At 38.8% G+C, this 22,484-nt stretch overlaps 1 protein-coding gene across 1 annotated transcript in view; it reads left to right on the forward strand.

Moving 5' to 3' along the window:
• The window catches only part of FREM2 (FRAS1 related extracellular matrix 2), a 128,670-nt gene extending 107,359 nt beyond the window's left edge, over positions 1 to 21,311 (forward strand). Inside the window, exons 17-24 of the mRNA XM_061994040.1 lie at positions 7,848 to 8,040; positions 10,562 to 10,666; positions 11,779 to 11,906; positions 11,996 to 12,130; positions 15,755 to 15,881; positions 17,156 to 17,343; positions 18,287 to 18,433; positions 20,078 to 21,311. Of these exons, the coding sequence (XP_061850024.1) occupies positions 7,848 to 8,040; positions 10,562 to 10,666; positions 11,779 to 11,906; positions 11,996 to 12,130; positions 15,755 to 15,881; positions 17,156 to 17,343; positions 18,287 to 18,433; positions 20,078 to 20,590 (1,536 nt within the window). The 3' untranslated portion in view covers positions 20,591 to 21,311. The remainder of the gene's footprint in view (positions 1 to 7,847; positions 8,041 to 10,561; positions 10,667 to 11,778; positions 11,907 to 11,995; positions 12,131 to 15,754; positions 15,882 to 17,155; positions 17,344 to 18,286; positions 18,434 to 20,077) is intronic.
• The last annotated feature ends 1,173 nt before the right edge of the window (positions 21,312 to 22,484 follow it).

A 22,484-nucleotide genomic window follows, 5' to 3' on the forward strand; every position in this document is an offset into this window, starting at 1 on the left:
TCCTTGTCTGTTACAGAGACCAGATCAAGGTCTCTGCTTTGATGTTGGAACCTCACTGTTGGTGCATCTGCTTGGGATTGCCCCTCTGCTATAAGCAGTTCCTCCTACAGGTACATTCCACTGGAACTGTGAACCTATCAGAGGGAAGAGGAAGGCATGCAAGTGTGGGATGTAAACCTTACACATTCCCAGAAGATAAAAATGACAGCAGTCTTCACTGTTCTTGGAATGATTTCGTTTCTTCAACTCATCATTCCTTTGACTATCACCTTGTGCCATGCAATATATTCTTATTTCTCACACAATATAATCATGAACACATAAGCACACACAGCTACCAAGCAGCTCTAACTACAATCCTGTGACCTATGCAAGTCACTTCTCCCACAGTGACAAGGAAGGAAGACCTGGTATGGATTCTTTCCATTTAAACACTTTTGTGTCCTTCAGAGAAAAGGCTGAATAGCTCATTTAGAAAAATGTGTGTCTAAATAAAACTTATATAGGTCTACATGCATATTAATAGAGGAGAAAATAAGCCCCATTCCAATACTTTAGTACATTAAAAGAACTTGTATATCAAGTTGTGGAGGACACTTATAAATGATATTATGGCGATCACTCATAAATGATATTGTGGACACGGATGAGAGCTGTATTTGCTTTAGGCTCCAGAAGCATTATGTGCTTTAGGTAAGATCTCTCATTTAAAAGCAGAGAGGGATGAACATGGGCTATAAGCACCATGAAACTGCAGCTGAAGTCATCATTTAGTGCCTTGTAGGTTATGGCTAAAAGGTTACAGTGTGTTAAGTGAAATATCAAGCTGAATTACTTCTAGCAATGAAACATTGCCCCACAGACAGTATGCGCTTCACTGCCCTCCCTGTTTCCCCCACCTCCATTTAATTCTTCTCCAAGTTTGGTCTTTATCTTCACATGACCCCCTCCAGCTGAGAGGGGAGGCAGTCAGTGCCCTATCTCTGTGGTTGTCACCATTGTTGGTTTTTTCTCCTTCAGTGAACAATTAATAATCCTCCTCTGTGAGAAGAAAGCTGGCAGCTATGGGTTTCACCATGTTTTTTTAGCACACAAAGGAAGCTTAAGTTCTATTATACAGACAGAACAGATAAATAATAATAATAATAACAAAAAATCTTATCACATCCTGTTACTACTGCAAATTTAATAGCTTGACTTTAGCAGTTGGCTAGAATCTTTACGTTCAAAATGTCGTTTCCTGATTCTAGCTCCCCACTCCCTGTATGGCCAAACAAAGCACTATTGATTCAGACAGAGACATTTCACAAAAGCAGCTGACGATATCTTGTGTGATGTGGATCTTCACTTTATGGGAGTTCCTCCTATAGTAGGGGAAGAAGATGAGCTTCAGTCAGCCAGAAGTGAGGTGGGAGACCTGCAGCTGGTGTAGTCCTTCTGGCAGTGCTCCTAGTGTTTGCTGCAGGCTGCAGCTGTCTTAGCCAGTTCCCATGAACTTATGAACTGTCATAATACATACAGAGAAGGTCTTAGTTTTCTTTTTTTTTTTTCTTTGAGGCCTTTTGCTTGTGACCCATTCTCTTTCTCAATTACTCTGTGCATGAGCAAACCCTGCATGAGTTAGATGCAACACTCCTTTCAGTATACAGCTTGATACATTGTTCCTGGGATATGCCTATATTCACCATGTCTGAAAAATCTGGCATTTATATATCTAAATGTGGACTTAAATGTGCAGCTTAAGGAACCTATATTTAAAAATAAAGGTCTACTCTTCTTTAAATTGAACTGGTTCATTTTAGTTATAGTTCTGTTCTGGTTAAACTTAAGGTCAGCTGTGACCATTAGCAGCAACAGTTTGCTTTTGGACAACTGGGCAATTCAATGTCTGTTTTTTGATGTGTATAGGCCTTCAAAAAGTGGTACTCGCCTACCTGAGGGCTGTCTTCCTTTATTTTCAGAAAATTAACAAAGGTTGGGCTTTACCTCTTAGGGACATTGTGAGAGTCTAGTACTACAGACATCTCACATTCTCAGGATAGGTGCTAAAACAGTGACCGATATTCATGAAAGGAAGTTTAAAAATGTGAAAACCAAGCAAGTGGCTGTCCTTTAATAAAGTATATATTGAAGTATTGGTCTTAACTTATTTGATAGAGTGTGAAGTATCATGTGATCTCATTTCCTGCTCTTAAAACTGTTTGCTGTAGCCAGACAGTTTGGCATCTGAAGGCTTCTGTGTGGTTCTGGCCAAGTATTAATATGTGGATGTTGCTTTCCCTAATTCCAGTCCACTGCCGGACTTGGCACAGGGAAGCAAGGAAATTACCATTCAAACAAATTTTATTAACAACAAATAGTTAATCCAGTCTGTGACAGAAACAAGAAAGTGAAGAGCATATATTAAAATGTGTAAATATAACATATAAAAAATATTAAAATACTTAAACATGCAGATTGATGCCTTGAAATTACTGTAATTGAGCAGTTTGTTTTGCTCTCTAACAAAAACAGTTATTTCTAACCAAAACTACAAATGTATTTCTTCTAATATATTCAATTCATATTTACGCTACACATGTTATAGCACTCAGTGTTTGAAAGTCCCATCTGAAAACAGATTTTAAAATCACAAGTGTATTGCTGCAGCTTATATGAGGCACCTTGTAGAGGCTTTTTATAGCACAGAAACAGTATATTTCCAGCTTTACTAGTTCTAGTTTTACCAAAATCATACTTCAAGGGTAAAAGTCAGCTCTTCTGAAAATCTCACTAGATGCCATAAAATGAAGTAGACAGAAATGTCTGTTTTCAGGTTTTCATGTTCAGTTCAGCCACCACAAACAAGTTTAAGAAAACCTTTCAACTTGTATTCCCTTGACATGGAAGCTCACTAACAGTCAAACCTTTTTTTCTGCAGCTGCAAACACATGTAAGCACTGTGAAGAAAAAGCTCTAAAGTTAATGCACCAGCTGTGTAACAAAGAGGTTAAGTTTTTCACGGAGCTGCCATTTCAAAGTTGTATTGCATTCTCCTCTCCATTCATACTTCTTTAAACAAAGCTGCTTTGCATTTCACCTGTGACCTACCTGGCTGCATGCCTTCTTGGGGCTAAATCTTAGCTTTACCTTGCTGGTATTATGTAAACAGTTAATTGATAACATTGTTAAACTTGTGTGACTCAAATTCACAGGCATAGCAAGTAAATGCTTAGGGTAATTTGGAGAAGAAAAAACCCAATTTTTACGAACAGTTTGTTTCATTGGGATATATATTATAAAACATTAACTTGTAGTATTTCTAATTTCTGCTTCTGATTTTATCGGTACTAACAGCACACATACACACACTGCCAAGTTCTGCCCTCTGGGAATGTAAGCCAGCTAAGTAAAACACAGTATAAATGCCCCAAAGCCTTAAATGAATATATTTTAAAAAAAAAAAAAAACCAAAAAATTCTTACTTATAGATGACACATTCTCAACCTAATTATGTTTTTTTACTTAATGAAGTTTGACAGTTTGCATCAGAAAGGAGAACAAAAGAGGAACACCTATAGAAACTCCCATTAATATTTCCTGAGTCTTAAATAGGAATTGTCAATGTTTGAAAATAGACCTTATGCTGAGTGATAATTTATTTTGCAAAGAAAATGTATGAAACTATACTTTTACCAAGGTCCAATATAGATCATGTTCTTCCCTCACACATGTCAATTTTGAGATGCACTATTTGAATGATTTGTGATCTACATTTTTTTCAACTATAAACCACAAGAGTCTGTTCCCTGCTTGGAACAACTTTTGTCTTCTGTCTTCTCAGATTCTCCAGACCCGGCATTGTCACAGAGTCTTAGACAATTACCCCAATTCAGCTGAGATGTAGTCTATATTTCTCTCCTGGTATCGCAAGGCTAACAGTCACACCCAGTTATTGTTTAAAATTAAGGTTAATGAATATAATTCTGTCAGTACAACTGCTAAAATCTCCTGTGCATAGGATGCATAGATACATAATGCACCTGTTCTGTCTCTCCACAGCAGTTAAGCTGATCCTATACTTACATAGCTCCAAGTTACCATTTTGGTTTCATCAATGTCACATTGAGATAAAATATGAACAGCTGGCTACTTTCGGTAGGCTTTGCAGGCAGTGCTGGGAAATAGATAACTCAATGGAAAGAATGTTTTCTCACGTTTGCCTTATTTAAGAGGACTAAAGAAGTAAGACTCCTCCATATGTGAGACACATTCCATCAAATCATTTGTTAGGGAGTCTGCTCACTTACTCTAACACAGTTTTCCTCTGCAGTTAATTTCCCCTTTTAAATTTCATTTTTATTGTATTTAAAAGATCCATTTCATATAACATGTCTTGAGATTTTTTACTCTTCTGCCTACTGAAGCGTAGTTTTCTCCTCGTAGCACTTTCAGCAAGAAATGAGACAGATGTGTACATTTTCATTCCCTGATAGAAAAGAAATAACTACTTATTCAGTAATGTAGTGGCTATCAGTATTGTAGGTTTTCCTCCAGACCTGAAAATCTATGAATGTCCAAAGAAAGGTTTGTATGCATAAAAACCCGATCAACTAGTTTAGCAAAACCTCCTTCCTCTCCCTACATGCCATGAATCACATATGGGGCATCTATACTGATGGAAGCATATAGACATTAATAAGTATGAATGCGCCAGGCTGGGGCAAGCAGTCCTGCTGCCCAGACATCTTAGTGGCTTTGCTAAAAGAGAAGAACCTTCTAAACTCTAGGGTCCTAGAAATGAAGGCAATTCATTGGCACCATGGTTTCAGGTTTTCCCACAGAGCAGTGGTAATGTATGGCAAAGGTGCAGTGTTCCAGGCACATTTGTCTCAGAAGGCATCCTACTGCTAATTTTCCACTAGTACAAGTGAGTTGTGCTCAGTAACACTATCCTGCCACTGAATGGAGGCAAGAAAAAACTAAAATGTGGCTTACAAACATTGTTTTATGTACAGTGTGTTTGAGGAGGTGACGACACCTAGTACTTGACAATCAAGAAAAGCTGGAGTTTTTTTAACATTATTTACTTAAGTTAGTGAAGTAGAAGCATTTTTGTGGCTTACCCTGTCTCGACCACTGCCTTAACTCTCAATACAATATGGTTCCAACACTGGTAAACTTGATCTAGAAACTAATAGGATTTAATGGTCTCACTATTTTTGTTGAATGTCACCACACTGAGGGCTAGAAATTCTTCTGATTTCTAGGCTGTATTTTTCTTGGATATCTTACGCCTGTTCTCATGTCAGCACCATCTTTCATCATCAGTGGTCATTCTTTGCTGTTCATCTCTTCACATGTATAGCCTCTTGTGCTAGGCTCTTCTCCTCATTCCATTCTCTATAGCCTACAATGCAAATTAGGCTTTTTCAAGCATGGATGATCAAAGCTGTTCCAGATAAGCTCTCACTAGTGATCTGTATAATGGCATGCATGCTTCTAATTTCCACTCCATTCCTCAGTTTATCTTAGGATCATATCACATGGAGAGGGTAAGGAGGTCATAGTTATGACGTGATCAACTCACGTACCAAAATGTTTTTCCCTCTGTTGTTTCTAACTGATGTCTTTCATTTCTACCAGTAATCCCTGACACTTGTTTCTATTACCTTATACTTTATGCTGTAAAATTGCATCTTACTTCTGTAATTCTAGTTCTCAAGGTCATTACATTCTCACTGTGCGATATTACAGTCCTTGTCTACATAATCATTAAGCATTATGCTTCTTTTAAGAGGACAATGAACATCCATTAAATCTTCTTTCATACCTTTGTCTCTTCCTGATCTAGGTGAACCTGCTTCTGCACGGGGGTTGGACTAGATGATCTCTAAAGGTCCCTTCCAACCCCTACCATTCTATGATTCCTCATAAGCAAACTGAATTTTGGATCTTTGATGCCAGTGTCTAATTCTTACTGTGCAATATGCTGATGTAGAACAAAAAGACAAAGAAAAAAGCCAACGTAGTTTGTCTTGGATGACTTTTCAATAGTAACACATTTGTTTTACTACCAAATACAGTTTCAGGAAATGACAAATGTTCAAGGTTACTCTGGAATCAAAGGCAAAACATGATATGTTGAAGAGTTGCATCATAATTTTGGGAGGGTTTTTTTGACAGAAGTGAAAATTCTGTGTTGTTATTTGGAACAATTTAGCAAATCCACATCTGAAATAAATGCTCAGATATGTATGCTGGCATTCTAAAGATAAACCTGCAACTTAAGTAGAATTAAAGAACAATATTTTGTCTAACTTCAATTTGTTATCCAATACATAGAGAAGAAAACCCTTTATTTTGTTCCAAGTTCTTGATTGTGTTTATGTAAAACCAACAAAGAAGCATTAACACAAAATAATCTATAACTGTAGCATATCATATTATCTGCTAGTCTGCTCTACTGCATTATACTATGTATTTCCAGACTCTACTGTCTAAATGCATTCCATTTACAGTATACATGCAAACAGTATATGCGGAAAGGCTTTTGGTACCAGAGTGTGTAGAATAAGGAGTGTCACGCATGAAAGTGAGTTGTGGCAACTATGAACATTTGCAATAATGAACTCCTTAATTAGTTCAGAGTATTTAGTCAGTTCAGGCAGTAAATCTGTGGTTTCAAAACTTTTACTCAAAGTTTTGTCTGGCATTTGGAAATATAAAGCAGCTGTAAGGTAATGGACATTCAATCCCCTGACATGCCACAGGGTGAACTTAGAAACAGTTTGATTTTTACACAGCTTGTAAAGTTCCTTGATTTCTGGGGTTTCTTAATAGTGCAAAACACCCTTTAGAAGCTTTAGAAGGTAACCGCTCCAGGGAAACGTTCAGATGTACAAATTTATATATGGAATTTCTGTTAGAAGTAAATGAGAGTTCAACACCATTTATGCCTTTCATAAGTTTCCCAATGGGAGATGATCTCAATGCCTTTCCTTCCGTGTCTTTCTAAGGAAATCTAGAATGTTTTAAGAAGATCTGGCTTGCACATTTCTAATAAGAGATGTCAATGGAAAAGCATTTATAACAAAACATAAATGCAAAGTCTCTTCAGAAAGGTTTGGATCAATGTATCATGTAAGAGTTGTCTTAAAAGGTGACAGTTTATTGACACCTTCTTGCCTTTTTTAATCAAAATAAATTCAAAGAATATGTAATTCTATGATAATAGTTAAATACAGTGCTGTTGTATTGTTCTATGTATGTGTAGAGTCTATTTTTAAATCTATATCAACTTGCATATTATTTTTAGTTCTTCTAGGCAGTGATAAACAGTATGATTGTGTGTTTGCATGCAGTATGTTAGCTACTATCCATATAGAAATGAAGAAATAGTTCCAGAGATAAATAAGGACAGTCCAAGAACTCAGTCTGAGCATTTTCTATATCTTCTAGAAGAGCATCTTAGAGGATAGTAACCTAAGAATGTAAATGAAAAAAAAAGGTTAAGGCACAAGAGCAAATGCAAAAGGATATTTGAAGATTTTCTAAAGCTTTTGTTTGTAGCCATGCTGTTGGTGCACTTAAAAAGGCTAAATGAAAATGCTGAGTCAAAATTGAGCGGTTTATGTTTTATCAGAACACATGTTCAGTGTGATATACAAAAGTGGGACTTGAAGGGATGTAAGGTCATCTGAAATCCACTGAAACGTGGTGTTTTACAGTAAATCTGTAATTTGCAAAATGAGAGAATTTGATGCAGTCACGTCATTTCTTTCAAGTTTTGTCGCCTCTTTCTCTTGCATTTGGATTACCTGCACAACGACCACCAGCCTAAGTAAATATTTCTTCCTGTTTTATAGGTTCTCAACCTGGTGCAGTCCTATGTCACGCTGCGAGTGCCCTTGTACGTCTCATACGTTTTCCACTCCCCGGTGGGTGCGGGGGGCTGGCAGCACTTCGACCTGCAGTCGGAGCTGCGGCTGACGTTCGTGTACGACACTGCCATCCTCTGGAAGGATGGCATCGGCAGCCCGCCGGAGGCAGAGCTCCAAGGTGAGCCTTGCGTTTCCTTCCCTTCCTTCCTTCCTTCCTTCCTTCCTTCCTTCCTTCCTTCCTTCCTTCCTGCCTTCCTTCCTTCCTTCCTTCCTTCCTTCCTTCCTTCCTTCCTACTCCCGTGCCGTGTAAAAACAATTAAACCAATCCAAACCAAACAAAACAAAACCATCGTTTCATATCACTTGCAAACAATCTGTCGATTCCTAGTGTTCACAGTCCTCTGTCAGGGATGTACAAAAGCCATGTGAAGTTGACAAGATAATTGTCTTGTTATGTTTGAATTACACATGCCAAAGTTAACACATTTATTTCTGCTCAAAACCCCAAAATTCACTATACATATCCATATTCACTTACCACACAAAATGGTTGCACTTTAACCAAAAAAAAGCCCCAAAATCGGCACTTTTCTGTGATTTGTTTTTCTGGCCATGAATGTACAGTTTTAGAATTTTTTTGTGTTTATTATGAAACATCCAAAAGAGACAGAAATACATAATGGGTATAATAACCTGTCCAATGTGTTAGAGTAGCAAGCTGTGAAACATTCTTTAAATGTAATACTGACAATAAATGTTTGTGCCTATAATTAGTTAACAAACCAAACTCTCTTGTTACAGAGGGAATTTATTCAGAATTTATTTATTCAGAGAGAATATATCCAGAATTTATTGCTGGAAAAAGTTACTTGTTTTTTAAACTAATCATAGAATGGTAGGGGCTGGAAGGGACCTTTAGAGATCATCTAGTCTAACCCCCCTGCAGAAGCAGGTTCACCTAGATCAGGTCGCATAGGAACATGTCCAGGCGGATCTTGAAGACCTTCAAGGAAGGAGACTCCATCTGTGAAAGACTGAAATACACAGTTACACTTATGCACTGCTTTGTCCTGTTTATGCAAATTTACTCAGTATTTCCCAGCATTAAGCTTCAGGTGTTCCCTATGTGTCTCAACCTAAGGTCAAACACAAGCACCAGCTATAATTATGTATCTACACTTACACTGTGTTAGGACTCCAATGAACCATATACTGCAAATACTGTGTATGAACCACAGTAGTCACTGCTATGCAATTCCTGTCTTCACGTTAAGAGCAGAAAATGAGGAGTGATGGAGGGAACCTACAGTGCATGAAGAAGCATGTGCCATGCCATACCTAAAGAGCAAGCCACATGCCACAAGTCATATGATGTACTAGTTACTGAATAACAATTCTAATCCTCAGTCTCAGCAGTAATGTGGTGCATGCATCTATGCCACCATTTTCCTATCTTTGTTGCTTTTTTTTTTTTTCATTTCTCTGCTTAAGGACCTGATAGCCAGGTCTTTGGAGATGCTGAACATTAACAGTGACATGTGTAAAAGACCCAGCACAAAACACACAATAAACACAGCAGCGGAGGGTAGACCCCTAACCTATCCCAGTCTGAGTTGGGGAATATTTTCTCACTTCATAGTCTCACACAATGAACAGCTGTTTTTCTGAGCAGTGAGGTGTTTAGTGTTCAGTTTATTTCCATACTTCTGGGTACATATAATTGTTATACATAAATTCTAAAACTATCAAGCAGGAAAGGTCTTTTAAAGCCATAATTCATACATATATATATATATATATACACACACATATATTTCTAATGTACCAGTAAATGTGATTGATAGAGGTGATTTTGTGCAGATGGTGTACATTCACATTGGTGAGTATATTAGACTTCCAACACCTACATGGAGAGATGTTCCTGTTTCCCTCTTGCTCCTGGTAAGCAGAATGGTGACGCGTCACTGTCTCTCGGTAAGAGCACTGGAGGAAACACCTAAGCTCTGAAGCTTTGCAGAGCTCTAGAGTAAGAGGGACTTGGCTAAAAGTTACAGAAATAAACTACTTCTGACATATAAACAAGACCTTGTAACCTGAAATTTGAAAATATTAGGCCCGTGTTTTGGGCCAGATTCATGCCAGAAATCACCAGCAATGCAAAACCTGTCAGAATGAGTTTCACAGATTCAAGCACCATCAAGCAGATTGCCAAGGAAGCAACAGCCAACTGCTGCAACTAAATGCTGGTGGGTGCTGTCTTTGGACAACAGGTGCAAAGGCACTGGTAAGAAATATCTCTAAAGCAACTTTCATTGGCAGGAGTCAGCTTGAATGTCTGGTGAAAACAAAAGTATTTCTCCTCTTATAGAACCCTCTGGCATCTGACCGTGATGTTGCCTGAACGCAAGCACAGTGTGCTGTGGATTTTCCTCAGCCTACTAGACAGGCTTGTGAGCCCATGATAACATGAAAAACATGACTTTGCAGGGAAGTATGTGCTTTGGAAAACTGAATCACTGTGAAAACTCCAGGCCCCCTGTATAATTATTTCAGAAGAATCTTGAGTCAATCAAAAAGGTACCAGCAGGCCCGCTCCCAAACGACTGACATGACATGGGGACATGAAAGAGTGGGACTGATGTCTTATGACTTGTCACCTGCAAGTGGAATAAAACTTGCTAATTGGCTTCTGCTGCCAGGTTCCCTGTACCCAACCAGCATGCGGATCAGTGAAGAGGGGCGCTTAGTTGTCAACTTCAAGACTGAAGCCCGGTTTCACGGTCTGTTTGTGATGTCCCATCCTGGTAAGCTTAATCTACACTTTAGCAGCACTATAAAAACAAAGGCATAGCTCCTAAATTTTGTACTGTTTGTTTCTCTTATTTCTGCTACTAATGCCTGAATTTTTTTGGTGTACTTACTTTTCATTGATGACAGATTGTCAAACAAAGAAATATGCATCAATCTGATGAAAAGCAAATAATTCCACTTGATCAAGAGCCTGATCTGTGAAACCTGAAGATCTAGGCCAATCTGTCCACTAGGGATCTATAAGTATATGTTTTTAATCCAAAAGCTGCAATTAGCTATTTACTGATGTTGCCCTAGGAACTTAGCGTTAAAAATTCTTTTTAACTTGAAGCCTTTCTAGGTTATTTAGACTTTTTTCAGAGAGTGAGAAAAGGGTCTTGCATGAGCATTGTATGACTTTGTTAATAAAACCTTCTTACAGCTATTCAATTAGTCATTGCTGAGGATGTGATCTTGCAACTTGATCTGTTTAAACCGGACTACCTTTATTCAGAGTAATCACAGGTGTAATACTCTGGGTACAGACGTAAATCTGAGCATGAATGCCAGCAACGGAAAAGATTATCTAACTAAATTAAATCTGCTGAACAATAATGAGAAGGAAAAGAAAATTATTTTAAGAAATCTCTTTTAGTTTAATTGAGTTTTATTAACCTATGAAACTCCTTAATAGTGCTTCTGCTTTTTCTCAGCTGTCCTCTAGCATGTTAGATTTTGCCTGCAGAGCCAGAAGAGTTACATTTGTAAGGGAAATTATTTTGTGTTCCCTGGGCTGACATTCCAAGTTTAAAACAAGAGGGATTATAGATCTTTGCCATTCCACTCTTTCTGTTTTGCCTGTGTGTTAAATTTAATCTTCATGCAGTTCTGGTTGTGTAGCCCAAAAGCAGCTGTTTAATAGACATTTGAACAAGATTCAAGGGGGCCCAGCTCTGTTGATTGTAATTGATTTTGTTAGTTTCAGTTAATAAAACCCAGTGCCCTGTAAAGGTATTAACATCACCGATGACATTATGGTTTATGAGTTATCAGGAATGTTCTTCACGCTCTGGAATTTGCAGTGAAACACTAAAGGTGACAAATCTGTCTTTTGGCATGTCTCTAGCTTCACCTCTGTCTTCCATGGTTATGTCAACTGATCACCCAGGCCTGACATTTAGCCTCAGCCTCGTCCGAAGTGAACCCACATACAACCAACCAGTGCAGCAGTGGAGCTTTCTGTCAGATTTTGCGGTAAAACCTCACCCTTCACTGTCTTGTCTTACCCCAGCCTATTGGTTAAGATGTTGGTGGCACAACTCTCTCCCAATCTCTCTTTTCAGGTTCGAGACTATTCTGGAATATATACTGTGAAGCTGATAGCTTGTACCACTGCTCCACATCAGGAGTACAGCCTACCAGTGATCTGCAATCCAAGAGAGTCGATCACCTTTGATCTGGATATCCGGTTCCAGCAGGTACCACCCCAATGATATCTTTGTCATGTTTCCTTTTTAGTTTGATTCCCAAATTTCTAATGATACCACTAGAAACTGAATTTACTTGTTTAAAAACTAACCAGTTCCTAAATTGGTGGGACAGTACTAAATCTCTTCTCCTAATATTTAACCATTTTACCAAACCAGGAATGGCTAATGTGGGACCATAAATGGCATTTTTTCCACAATACATGGACAATCTTTGATAGCACTGACATTGGTTACTGTGATATGAAGTAACCTTTGGGGATTTTTTACTTGTCTGTTGGCTTTGGTATGAAACAGCTTTATTAGATATTTAGGAAAATATACAACTATTACCACAAGGTTTTCATCTGACTCAAAGGTCAGAACTGGGTCTCTGGTATTAAAAGTGAGACCTTCCAAGAAAGATTCAGTCCTAAAATAGGACTTCCTTAACTGATTCTAGAGGCAATGGTAGCCAACATTGGTAAAATGCTTAGCTTTAAGACTCAAAAATCCCACCCATACAAATATGAATCATGATAACATGGGAACAGGCAAACAGCATGCCTTTCACAAAGCCCAGCTGTAAAGCTCTGTCTGTAGCTGGGAACAGAATGTGGAGTAATGGACCCTGCTGTAGAAATCATTGACTGAAACAAATCAGGGGGTCACGTTGGATAGTTAACAGAACATAAACTGCCAGTTTACAGTGTTATCAAAAGGGCTAGCGTGATCCTGGGATGTGTGAGGAGGAGGCTGTATCATTTCTGCTATTTGGAGCCAATACAACTAATACTGGAACAGTGTGTCTGTGGTTTCATGCTTGTTAATGGTATAGATATATGCTATTAAATCATCTTACAGCATAAATCCGATCCGGATCAGTCGGGAATACACAATCACTTTTCTGTTGAATTAGCCAAAGTACACAAGGGGATGTATGCAGTCTTTATGCTTTGATTTGGCATTATGCCAGCTATGGGAGAACAGATGATTCCTGATATGACATTAAGCCCTGTGGAGGGAGTGAGATGATACATGATCTGATGTGAAACCTGCCTTTGCAGAGTTAACCAGCAAAACATTTTGAAAAAGTTTGAATGGAGAGGATGAGGGGAATTTATACTAGTTCAGCACCTCAGCTTTCCTCTGGCATTTCTAATCTGCTTCTAGGAACTCTAAAGATACCTTTTTTTTATGGTAGCTAGCAACAGGACAAGGGGTAATGGAATGAAGCTGGAACACAAAATGTTCCATTTAAACATCAGAAAAAACTATTTCACTGTGAGAGTGAGGGAGCCCTGGCACAGGCTGCCCAGGGAGGGTGTGGAGTCTCCTTGGAGGCCTTCAAGACCCGCCTGGACATGTTCCTATGCGACCTGATCTGGCTGAACCTGCTTCTGCAGGGACATTGAACTAGATGATCTCTAAAGGTGCCTTCCAACTCCTACAGTTCTGTGATTCTATGATTCTTCTAAAGCAGTTCACAGCAATGCTAAAACACATCTTGTGTCACAAAGATGTTGATAGTTGAAAGAATATTCAAAAGAGCTGCGAAAATCATTGCAAAATGGGCAAAGTAGCCTGAAGAGAAGCCTAAATCTTACCTGGAATTCTATGATTAAGAACTATGACTGAGACTAGGAACTGCCTTGTAGTAAACAAACGAATACTGTAAAAGTCATTATGTCAGATAAAGCTTTAATAATACATTATGTGGAAGATCAGGTAGATCAATTCAAAACAGGGACAAGATGCAAAAACTGTGTCATAATCACCAAGGATTGTGGCCAGGTTTTCTTCACCTCATCACCAGCAATTTTCAAAGACCAGGTCTTTTTCTTGAGATAGTCATAGTAATAGGAATTCAGGAAATTCTGTGCCTTATGATGCTCACTTTGATCAAAGATTGAAAGACTATGTGGACTTAAAGCAAGTCCCAAAAAAGCAGCAATTGGCAGCAGCACAGTAGCACAAATTCAGTAGACAGTATCTAGCACTTTAAGATTTTCTAGTCATCCTGCAAAACTGAATATGCATTGGTACACATTGTTTTAGAAATAAGAAGCAAAAGACAGAGAAGTGAACATGAAAGATCAGACTGTGACACTCAAGAACTCTTTGCTGTAAGGCACCAAGTAGGCTTTGATCCCAAGGAGGTGGGGATCTGCATTGTCCCCAGATCAGCCATATGCAGAGTATGGACAGGGAAAATGGGCAGAATAAATTGATAGTGCTCTCACCTAGCAGATCCTCGCAAATTGTTTCTTCCGGAACTCTTATTTAAAATGCCTCAAATGCACATGAACATAATTACATTCAGACTACTGCCATCAGTAACAGCTGGCAGCAGGGAGACATGTAAAACAGAAAAAAACTAGGATGCCTGAGAGATGTGTATGCAGAGTATATACCAAGGCCATAGCTCTTACCATTGTAAACTCTGTGACTGAAATCCAGTGCCTTTAGCTGAATAAACACTTCTTGTTTCCTATTCAACGGACAGTTGCTCTGCCCAGGAAGAGCTTGATAAGGCCATGCTTGATTCTCTTTCAGAACCACAGCTGGAAACCAGTTGTGTCAGTCAGGTATTGGGAGCTGTGGGACTGCAATCCAATAGCCGGAATACCATGCATTTGGCAGGAAGCATCCCAAAGAGAATGGAAGTTATTTTTACATCATTATTATTTCTGTGAAAAAGCTATGGGGGTAGAGTTCCTCTTTCTGAAGAGAAGCAGTAGGTTTATAAAAACATTTAAGTGATACATTCTTCTTGACAAATCCTGTTGGTTTTATAGTTTTGGGTCTCTATAGTGAAAAAGGGATTTGGAGAACAATGAATGTGTCAGCTGTATAACTTGCAGCAGTAGTTTCTGTTGATGTTGTATCTCATTCCATTCAACCCCTGTTCATGAGCCAGAAAAAATGTTTTCTTTTCTGTTTTCCTTCCTTCCTTTCTTTCCACACACATATACATACATATACATAAATATACATATGTATGTTATCTTTTTAAGAACTTGTTTAGTGACCTATTGTTAGGGGGTTGTTTTTGATTTGTTTGTTTTGAATGTGTGCATCTTTCACATTGTTTCCTCGGGTACACTGCATCTTTTTGATCTTTGGACTCTCCCCAATTCTTCTGTTCAGTATATTATTTTCCCTGTATAGTTTGTCTTCTAACTGATGTTATACGGTCCAATGAGAACCTGCTAATGATGATATTGATCTATTTTATTCTTGTAATGTAATCAATCAAATCAAGAACCATAGATAACTATGTCGAATATATGAAGATAAACACTTTAGTGAGTCAGACAAGTTACTGAGGGAAATATTTTCTTCATGTTACCCCCACTCATAAGTTACCCTGAGCATCTCCTTGGATGGAATTTGGAAAAATATGGTGGGAAGAAACTCATCCTAGAATCCTGTCAAATATCACAGAAGCAGATAACCCAAAGGTTATTACATAGATATTACATAGATAGTAATATATGTCTAGTACAAAGAAGTCTTTTTGATTAAACTGTAGATATCTGGAACTGATAAATACTTTACAGTGGGAGAAGTTTGCACTGTGTTTTAAGAGTCATTAAAGAATTACTTGAAGGGTCTTATTCTGTTGTGTTTTAGGTCAGTGACCCAGTGGCTGCTGAGTTCAGCTTGAACACTCAGATGTTCCTCCTCTCCAAAAAGACACTGTGGCTGTCTGATGGCTCAATGGGCTTTGGGCAAGAAAGTGATGTTACTTTCTCAGAAGGTATAGTTGTGCATAGGTCATGCAGATTTAATATATGTTCCACACTATCAGGATTCTATTTCTGTGGAAACAAAATAAGAGTAAGGTTTTGGGCTTGCTGGTTGTGTTGTTTTGCATTTGCCTTTCCTACCTGGCAGTTTATATCAGAGCTATTGGCCACTGAAACTGCTTTTTGTCTGAGGGTTACAATACTGCTGCCATTTCTCATAAGCTGAGCTTTTTGTAAACATTGACAAATACTAAGAACATTTCTAGTTGATAAGTAAATATTATATAGTCATTTTGTTGTGGATGAGTGTACTGGGTCTGGCTGGAATGCACAGCATCAAGGGTTTCTCCCTTCCACCTGTGCTCCACTGAAAAGGCTAGGGGCAGGAAGATACAGTCAATTGATAACGTCTGTCAGTTGACCTGACCAGTCACTTCATTCTTCTGCTTTCCTCGTGTGCCTCTTTTGCCCGCTTATTACAGTGCCAGCACCTTGAATGCATGACTGTCTTTTGTGATGTATTTGCACAGACTCAAACAGCAGGTACCTGATCCCTCTCCCTCAAAATCTACAGTTCCTTCAAATTGTTGTAAAAGCAATGCAACATTTCTACTTTCCTGCTCCAGATTGCTGACCTTCCAAACCAATCTATGTCATATGTAACTGACTACTGCACACAATATACTTTTCTTGCCTGCCTAGCCGTGGCCCAGGTTATTTGTACAAGCCTGGCAAGGATGTCTTATCTTCAACATTTTCAGACATAAATGCAATTAAACAGTAGGGATCCAAGTCTCTGGGATTTTTCATAGTGTTTATTTCACTTGTACAGAATGTCAGTCTGACCAAGTATAGCTAAACTATTATGCAGCCTGTTTGGAATTCTACTGGCATAAAATAGTACAACTCTTCAACAAAGTGGAGTGTCAGGAAAACAAAACTACACCCTCATCTGGTGCAGAGGAGTACGTAATGTTTATTTAACTAACATTTTGAGTAAAAATCCCAGTGTAGCCCAAAATTAAAGCAGCCCTTGAACTAGTTCAAGTCATAGCAACAGCAAGTGGCCTCCTGCTGCTATTACGTGGCCCAGAGTGAATGGAAGAGTGTGCACTCTGAAAATGGCCTTGGCAGCGTCCTACAGAGGAGGCTGGGTAGCAAGATGACTTTGGATGTAGTCACATTACACTGCACTAAGCAACTTAAATAAGCTTATTGTCTTAGCCTCAGTGCCATGCTCAATGTTCCAGTGTAATAGGATGTGAACTGTGTGTACTGTTTACAGGTGATATCATCTATGGACGGGTGATGGTGGATCCAGTACAGAATTTGGGTGATTCCTTCTACTGTAGCATCGAGAAGGTCTTCCTGTGCACAGGAGCTGATGGATATGTGCCCAAATATAATCCATCCAACACTGAATATGGGTGCCTTGCTGATTCTCCATCCCTGCTGTACAGGTTTAAGATTGTGGTAAGCATCCTCATTCTGGGACAACACATGTGCTTTACTTTTTTTTCTAACTTCTTTTTCATCCAAACCCAACTTTCTGTAAAATGTTCTCTACAGCACCAAAATTTTGACTCGAGCTCCAGGCTAACATGAACTGATGAATGCAGTATCTTATCTTTCTCTATCCTGGTTCTATTCTTAATCATTCTGGGGATTCTTATCATTTAGAGTTTGATCTAAGCAAAAATCCCAAGATAGGCTTTTTCTCTGCATTGTCTATATCCATTGACCATAGAGGGACTCTTAGAAGACATGCAAGTTAAGGATTGGTGTTCGTTTCATCTTTAGCCATCCAAAATTCAGTGTATAATGTAAAGTTAGTCATCTAGATTGCTTCTGTAGTCAACAGAGAGAAATACCTTTAAAGCTGGCTTAGAGTATCTGAGGTGATTTCTGTTCTGAAAATAATTTTAGAGTGAGCCTTGATGATTGAATACATGAAGCCCAACTTTTAGAGACTTAACTTTAAGTAAAATGATTGTCTAATTATCTGAACTATTTTATACAAATGTCTGCTAATAGAAATGAAAGGTTGTTCCTTTAAACTGGGAAGTAGACTTGCTTTTGTTTCAGACCACATTTGTGTATTTTATTATATTTTTTTACAAATGTAGCTGATTGTTCTCTGTGTTTCCTCTTTTTATTTCAATAAAAAAGTCTTCAGGCAAATAGAAGTTAGTACAAGTCAGATGTGACCGCAACTGTTCCTTATGGGTTTTTTTTCTTCATGTTATATTATATTGCATACAATAGCAGGTGTAAATTACACTATTTATTTCTGACATTTCAAATTGTGTAAATTACACAATTTACAGAATGCATTTAAATATTAGAACTGTTTTCCCTAGAAGAAATTAACCTGCGTTTACAAACTTTTTATTTTTTCCCCTCCTGGATGATGTAGGATAAAGCTCAGCCAGAGACACAAGCCACAAGCTTTGGAAATGTTCGTTTTAATGCAAAACTTGCCATAGATGATCCTGAAGCAATTCCGTTAGTTAAACAGCCAGGCTCGGACGGATTTAAAGTAGACTCAACTCCTCTATTTCAGGTATGATTTCAGTAGCTTATTAGCAAGAGTACTGAACCAAAGAAACACTTGCACATGAAATGTTGTTAACAGTAAGTCATACTGAAACCAACAGAAAGATTTATTCTGGTTCCAGTGTGAGTCAAACAGCATTATAAATGCTTAAAAATTTCTAGGTACAAAATTAGGAGCACTGATTAAAAGATTTCTGTGGAGATATTATGCTTTTTCTCTTGCTCAATTCCACAGTCTAACCAGAAGTTATATAAATTATTCTTACACATTTCCTCTAAGAACTTGGTAAGTTTCTTGCTAGACAGCATTGCTTTATTGCTTTCCATCTCACTTGTGAAACACAAAAAATAGAAGAATCATAAGCATTTATAGTAAAATTCATCAAATTCTGGTTGATACTCAGCATTTTCTTTCCTTGCAAACTTGCACATCGTGAAACACTTGGGCACTGGAAAACCTAGAAACTGGCAACTAAAGGCTGCAACTACTTCTTAATTAAATACAGTCTTTCAACTGTGTGTGTATTCATTCTTTTGATCTATACAAACCCAGGCAGGAGTTGTCTCTTCATTATTCATCTCTCTAGTATCTGCAAAACTATGTGCAAAACTCAAGTTTATAAGTGAGTACAAAAAAATTTGAGGAGACTTCAGTCCTACTCCTTGCCACTTGAGTATTAACAGTTCCATTGTAAGTAGTTGAATATTTAAGAGAACAGCCCGCTTACCAAGGGTTTCATAATATGCCCCTGTGAGAATGAAATCTCATTTGTCTGTGAAGAATCCCATTCCAAAAATGCAGTGATTTTTGGTCCTTATTCTGTCAAAAGAATGAGAATATGAAGAAACAACCATATATCCTGAGAAAGACTTGGAAAAACAAGAGTAAAATTAAAAAAATGTGTTATTTCTCACAATGACGAAACTTGGCTGCAACCACTGTAATTATCAGCCAGCAGCTTTAAGAGAGGATTCAGACAATACTACTAGACCTTGAGAAGGACAAATTTATTATGCATCTAGAAATGACAAGACAAATTCAAGGAAGCATCGGGTCCCCAGACTGCAGGGAATCATGCAGTCACAGAATGGATGAAGTTGACAGGGACCTCTGGAAATTGCCTATTCCAACCTCCTGCTCAAAGCAGGGTCACCTAGAACAGATTGCCCATGACCGTCTCCATTTGGATTTTTGATATCTCAAGGATGAAGATGCCACAGCCTCTGTGTTCCAGTGTTCAGCCATCCTCACAGTAAAAGATTGGTTTCTGTGTTAAGCTGGAAACAGAGCCACAGCCAGGGCCTAGTCAGCTGGCAGGGCCAGCCCGGAAGGTCCTTTTCTGTGGCCTGTCTATGGCTGAGGTTCTTTGTATGGCTATTGGTACAACAGTACCCCAAGCATGGCAAGGCTGTGCTTCTCCAGAGCCATAGGGTCTTTCCATGTAATGGAGACTACCCTCATCTAAAATTTTGGCAGGAAACATGACTACTCTGGTGCACAATGGCACATAGTGGGGGGGCTCATCGGTGCATGTCTTTGCAAATACTTGTCCATGCAATCTGTTCAGAACAGTGATTCATTTCCTCTGTGTGTAGTGCTGTCCAGATTGTGTATGTGTGTGCTTAAATCCCAAAACTTGTGTCTTTCTAGGTATCTTCGGGCAGGGAGTGGTATGTCCATACAATCTACACTGTGCGCTCAAAAGAGAACGCCAACCGCGGCATCGGCAAGAGAAGCGCGGAGCGCCAGTACCACTCACTCTTCAGCAGCGGGAGCCCTGCAGTGCCTGCGCAGAAGCGACAGAGGAGGGGAGCTGGGCAGCACCCCGAACTTGCAAAAGGCATTGGAGCAGAAAACAACCGAGGGACAAACATCCAGCACATAGCACTAGATCGCGCCGGCAAGAAACAGGTTCCTCAGAGGGGCGTAGCGGTCAGTGATGTTCTCCCCAGGGAACTGAATAACCAAAGCACGGAGGTTAGCATAGTCACAATCATTGGTGGAGCTGCTGCCATCTTCCTTGCCATCTGCTTAGTTGCAATCATCGTTTTGCTACTAAAATGGAAACAACATTCTGAGAAGAAGGAAGCCACAAAGGAGTCAGGCAGCAACGAACCAATGATGTCACCATATAATTACACCAGTGACAGCTCAGAGGTTTGATTCCTAAAACAGCAGGATTCACAACGGAGGCTCCAGAGTGCCTCAAAAAAACCCTTGAACTGCACTCAGGTCATGGTGACTCATGAGGAACAGAGTTCATATGCTTCTAGATGTACTTGAAATTTTTTATCCTTGCTGCCATTATCAACCAGAGAAGAAACCATACCGAATCTCCCACTCTGCACGAAGGGTAATCCTGACATCTCTATGTCATGCACTAATCTAAGCAGCAATTCAAGGAACTGCATTGTGAGAGAGATGGTTTTGGTTTGTTTTTGGTTTTTCTAACATTTCAAAAAAGTAGAAAAAGCTATCCAAAGGTGCTATATATCCTGTCTGCAGTAAGAGAGGAAATCTGTTTCTTTGGAAACACAGAATACTTGAGAGGAGGAATCCTTACACTCTTCAGTTAAAGTTTGTACTGTTTCTCACAAAGAACTCGATGTCTAGAATTAGTCTGAAAGGTGATGAAATGCCTTAGGCATGAATGCTTCCTCCTATAACCTTTTGTCTTCAGCTGTACCAGTGTTTTTTTATTATCATTTTTGTTATTGATGCATAACTGAACTTTTTTTTTCAAAAGACAGCTAGGCTAGACAGCATAAGATCACAAACAATTGCGTCTCACAAGATGCAATACATGCTTTTCTCTGCAAATTGTTATTCATCTATTTAATCTGAGATTTTTTTTCCTTATTTATCTTTATATAAAGCCAAAGAATGCAACAAATCCAGAAAGATTTTTTTCACAGAAACTGGATGCTTCTGTCCTCTTAAGTTTATAAATGAATCATGGAAATGTTGTGAGTGAGGTTAAATTATATTTTTCAGTGTATATCCACTGCTGGGAAATGCAGTCATTTGTGTTTCAGCACCTGGAGAAGATGATAGAATTATATTCAAAATGCAGAGGACAAGGTTCTGCCTGAACTGAGCCTAGGAATCATGATACTGAATCCAGCATGTGATTGTCAATTGCCATACTAAATAGCAATAAGGCAAAGCAAAAATTAACATTTGATCGAAACAAGTAGTATTTATTACTGTATAATCAGAGCACATCTTGACAAACCTACTGGGTCATTGGTGGGCATTTTTTTAACAAGTGACTATTTTTGCAAGAGTAATTCTTATTTTCTCTCAATGTTCTCGATTTAGGTAACATGGGAGAATGATATATGGATCAGCAGTGTCCCATGTCAGTTCTTATCCAGACAAGACCTGTTCTGTCAAATGCTTGGCTATGAAAGCTGTGTAACCTTCAGGATAGAATGTCCCATTTGTTACATTAGCATTATATACAAGTAAGTCCTTTCAAGTCAATGGAGTTAGTCTATGGAAGGTACCTAAAATCTCAGTTAGGCTATTGAGACTGTTGCTAAAATACCTGTTCCCTTCCCCCATCTTGTGGAAGCCCCCACACTACCTTCAGCTGAAATACACTTGGTGTTTAGTATTCTGGGGATCATGCTGCAGAAATCTGAGTTAGCTGAGCAGGATCCAACTTGAGAGCAGCCTGGCTGCAAGCACACAGTGCTGCCTCTGAACTAAAATGTCCATCCAAAGGCTTCCTGGTCTGGCTATGGTGCTGACCTAGTAATTCTGCACAATTGTCCTCTGAGCCATAAAGTCTCAGAAATACTGAGGATCTACTAGCCTGGGAATATCTGTGTTGTGATTCATGGTACAGTGTGAATATGCCCACAGAGGGACTCATGCTGACATCACCTGCTGTGGATTTGTATTGTTATCGATTCACTCATTTAAGATTTTGTCAACTTTTTACCGCATGAACCAGGTCAGAATCTGTCCTACCTTTTCTAGGTTTTCTGAAGACTGATTCAGACTGCTTAATTGAAGGATGTTTGCAGCAATCTAAGGGTCAAACTCCATT

Source organism: Colius striatus, chromosome 1 (genome assembly GCF_028858725.1).
Source record: "Colius striatus isolate bColStr4 chromosome 1, bColStr4.1.hap1, whole genome shotgun sequence".
In the NCBI taxonomy this organism is placed as follows: domain Eukaryota; kingdom Metazoa; phylum Chordata; class Aves; order Coliiformes; family Coliidae; genus Colius; species Colius striatus.